Source organism: Malaya genurostris, chromosome 1 (genome assembly GCF_030247185.1).
Source record: "Malaya genurostris strain Urasoe2022 chromosome 1, Malgen_1.1, whole genome shotgun sequence".
NCBI lineage: Eukaryota > Metazoa > Arthropoda > Insecta > Diptera > Culicidae > Malaya > Malaya genurostris.
The window spans coordinates 110,333,951-110,338,565 of NC_080570.1; the positions used below are offsets into that span (position 1 = coordinate 110,333,951).

The 4,615-nt window shown below is 35.3% G+C and overlaps 1 protein-coding gene across 1 annotated transcript; it reads left to right on the top strand.

Moving 5' to 3' along the window:
* The first annotated feature begins 1,963 nt into the window (after window positions 1–1,963).
* Window positions 1,964–3,518, top strand: LOC131440338 (leucine-rich repeat and IQ domain-containing protein 4-like). Its single transcript, XM_058611530.1, has 2 exons — window positions 1,964–2,046; window positions 2,105–3,518. Exons 1-2 carry the CDS (start codon window positions 2,012–2,014, stop codon window positions 3,282–3,284), a joined length of 1,215 nt encoding a protein of 404 aa, XP_058467513.1. The 5' UTR covers window positions 1,964–2,011; the 3' UTR covers window positions 3,285–3,518.
* The last annotated feature ends 1,097 nt before the right edge of the window (window positions 3,519–4,615 follow it).

Genomic DNA, 4,615 nt, shown 5'->3' on the forward strand with positions numbered 1-4,615 from the left:
AGCAATCACCTTAACTGGACGACCAGAACGTTCACCACCATTACGACCACGTTTAAATTCAGTGAACCAATAACAAAGGGTTATTTTAGAAGGACAGTCCGGATAACACTTTTGAAGCCACTGCTGAGCTTGCACAGTATTTTTTTCTTCAAGAAGCACTTCTTTTCATCTTGAACTAATAAAAGAAATACCATTTGTTAAACTGAACACGCGTGCAAAGTTTCATCCAAATTAGAACACTTGAAATCTGAAGACTTGTTAATAATTTAGGGAATTGTTCGTCTGCACTCCACACTCCCTAAATGGTTATGCTTTAGTTCCTTCGTCGCTAGCAACAATTCATAAGCAATACTGAATGGGATAGCTTAACTATTGTGAATAATATGAGCATTTTCAATATTTATAATTATAAACCTGGTGGGGAAGAAGGAAGTAAAAACATCGTAATTTTCAAACCAAATCCGGAACAAGCATTCAGCTCCACCAGCTACCATTTGCAGTTGTCACGTTCTCATCAAACTCAAGGAATCAAGCGGTACAGCTAGGGAAAATCTTTCCATCTGACGTTCCACTGATAGGCTTAAATGGAACACCAGCAAAAGGGTGCTTATCGGGGAAGCCTTCACCGAACAGCACGCTACTGGTCTAAGAAGATTTCCGGTCTTCCGAATTAAGTTGCCTTAGACGGTCAGCAACAAGACCACATAAACATCGATAAATGCACTTACAGTTGCACTCCCGTCGTACAACAACAAGCAGCTGATGGTTTCGATTCGGAGCATTAGACTGGCGTTGAGCTTGCTGTCGGGACTGTTTGAACTTAATCCTTGTAAATAAATAAACGCAAACACGTGTAATTCCTTCATATTTATCATCAAGCAGAACAGCCCAGGGAACGGGCGTCGTCTGCATCTTAACAGTCAAGGTCCTACTCGGTTAGTAGTATACGGTATCTACAGTAGTTTCAGGCTAAGTTTGTTTTGGGTAAAATTACCGTGATTAGTTGGTTGAACATCTCGAACAGTTCACTGCGTCAGTTGATCAGTTGGGAGAAATAAAATGAGGTTAATTTTTTAATCTTGTTGTTTCAAGAAGCAAACTTCATAACGACTCGTCATTATTTCATCATTTTCCTTACGAATTGGTAGACAAAAGAAATTTCTGTCACATTCAGACTCTGACTTTGGCTACACGGTTAAAATAAAGTACCCCTTTTATGTGTGTTATTCGACCTATTTCTGACAGAACTGGGAAAACTCATTTCATGGATGCAATGAATTCACGAATAAATCAGGTGTTCCGCAAGGTAACAACTTAGGACCCTTGTTATTTGTAGTAATTTTCAACGATGTTGTATTCCTTTTGGGATCTGTATGTCGCACGATTGGAAGATTTACTAACAACGTTCGCAAATTGGTGAAAGGAAAATAAACTTATTATTTATGAATTCCGTCGGATTTTATGCCCTATTATTTTCGACTATAACATTGATAAACTCAGGCCCGTAATCAGAATTTCGTTTCGGGAGGGGCCCTCAGATGAAAAATGTTAATGATACTGTGCGCCTTTTTGTGGCGTTTTTAATCAAAACTTCAATCTTTTCTCCTGGAACTATCATTATTAGGAATTTAAATAAATTTTTTGACTGTCACCAAGAGAAAGTTTTTGTACTACATTTCTAAACGTTTACTGTGATGCCATTTTAGTCTAAGACCTTCTAAATGTCCATTTCTAGAGCACAAAAATTCACAAGAGTTGTGATAGATTTAGAGAAGTGTTCAGAGATAGCTCCCTTACTTTAATTCCTAGAGAACGGAAAACATTTCTTAAATTTGTAGGTCATATTAGTTGATGGCCATACACACTTACTTATATTGAGAGAGGGAGAGAGAGAGAGTGGCGCATTCATTTGCCTCGCTGAAAGAATATATTTAGATAAGATAACCTATGCCATCATGAGAGCCACATCGAATTGAATCGAGTGCTAATCATTAACGAAGTGAAAGGAAGAATGGATCAACGTTCATTTATAAGTTTTGTGCTTCTGTGAGTTTAATCAAAAATTAAAATAATTGTGAATGTCAGAAAGTCCGTTGTCTTTCAGATTAATCATTGGAAGCTCGTCATCATTGAGTGTGAAGTGTAATTATGGTTACGGGTCCCCAGACCAATGTTTGCTGAAGAGTTTGAATTTGAGTACATCAATCGAATTTCCAGTCCATGAAAACTATCAACTACAAAGTTGTTCTGTAGATTACCTTTCACCAATGATACTGGATAAAATGAAGTGGATTGGAGCACTCACCATCAATGATGGAAACATCACTAAAATTTATCTCAAGTCGGATTTGGCTACACTTTACGCTGCAAACAGTTTAACGTCAGAAATAATAATTGATGACTATGAAGAAAACGATCAGATTAATACGCTGTCAGTTACATCCAATCTCCTGAAATCGATCCCAAAAAATTTATCAAAATTGAAAAGCTTAGCCAAATTGATGCTTAATGGCAATCGAATTGAGTATATAAACTTCAGTGAACTCGATGGACTTGATAAGCTCAAGGAAGTCAGCTTTTCCCAAAACCGAATCTATATCATCATGGATTCCCCTGACGTTCAACTCAATCGGTTGAAAACCTTAGACCTGTCGGAAAATTATCTCACAGAACTTGATGTAATCAATTGGAAAATGCCATTACTTGAAACGTTAGACATTCACGAGAATCATTTAACATTTCTAGAAAATCTAGAACCACAAAATTTCCCATCTTTGAAAAATCTTAAACTGTACCAAAACTTGTGGGATTGCCGTTGGCGTGATGTATTCGCTCCAGTGAAGAAGGAGATTCTCAATCGATATGAAGCCGATCGATATTATTATGATACTCAAGATGAGTGCTTAAAAAGCACCAAATTAAGTGAAGCGATCTATCTGAAACTGAATATTACTTCTATTAAGCAACTACCATTCAAGTTAGATAACGTAGAGCAGTTGGAAACACAAATCGGTAGCCTTATTGAAGATACATCAACCCACACAACATCTATTACCGCTCTGCAGAAAGCGCTGGAGTCACAGGAAAACAAAATTTCAGAATTGATTGACAAAATTATTGACCAACGGACATCTATTGAAACAATGGAGAAAAAAATTCAGCAACTTGAGATAAAATCTCAATCATGTACGTTACTTGGTGGTGATGTTCCTAAGGGATTGGCTGCTAAACTGATCTCGGAGATTACCGATGTGATCCTGAAAAATCTTCCAAATAATGAATAATATATGGCACTTGCAAGCAAGTCGCCCGAAATAATAAAGGCTTTGGAATAAGAACTTTGCTTCTTTTTCATACCGACGCACAGTGGTTCGAATCAATAAAAACGTGGTCATAAATCAGTAGCTGCCAAGCCGGTCTTTTAATGCATATAGTTGCTTTTAAAAAAATTATTTACAAATATATACCTCGTAATTTGATTATACCCCTTATTGTTCATGGCCTACTTAGGCAAAAAATATAACCATAACTTTTTCTTCTACAAAGTTCTAGAACTATTGAAAATAATTTACTTTGTCAAATACACCAAAAGTCTAGGTCGCACCGTTTCGGATATACAAAGCGTTTTTATGGCAACCCCCTTTAACACTCCAAATACCAAGCCTCAAAAAAAGTTGGAACGGTAACTTTGAGCTGTCATAGCTCAGCTGTTTTTCAACGAATCTCAATAAATTTTACACCCTCGAATTTTGTGAAGTTCGTAGATTGATTCGAAAACGTTGTAGCAGATGATTGGTAAAGGAAAACCAATGAAAATTTGATTTTTCCCGTTCCAAGTTTTTTCACGCGCCCAATATGCCCTATCTGCTTTCCAATTTTCTTTCCTTTGGCATAATCGTCGCATAGAAAATATTGAATACTTCAACTTTACCGAGTCATAACTTTGTTGTTAGTCAACCGATCTTCAAAATTTGTTCACCATTGGAAAGGTACTACTTCCAGAAATAAAATGCACTGAAAAAAACGAAAAATAGGGTTGTCTACCCAAAGTTATAATGAAAACTTTATATAGTTAGCCTAAGAAAAGATGAGACTTTTTACAATGATCGTAAATATCTCGAAATTCAAAGCGATGACCTATATATTTATACACATCATTCGATTGCTAGTGATACCAGCTACAATTTTCGCTCAACTACCATTCCGGCCCAATCAAAAGAAAACATTAAACAATCGATGAATTTATAAATATATATGAATTTTTCATTTTTTTCACATTTTTGTATATAACTCAAAAATTAAAGCGATGACATGTACATTTTTTTGTTTCAAAATATTGGAATCATTACCAGAAACAATGTATCGGTAATCAAAACTATATATCCGTTCAAAGAATCTACAGAAATTTGGTACAAATACAGAGAATTTCTATTATTGGGAAAATTTTGCCAAAAAAATCAAATCAAAACTTAAATATTTTATGACATTTTTTTTTTAATTTTTTTAGTTGGAAATTTATTATGAACAAAATTTACAAAAAAACTGAAACTTGGATTTCACTGAAAATCTTAAAAATTTTGGTAAATATACCTAAACTCTAAAAATAATTATGATT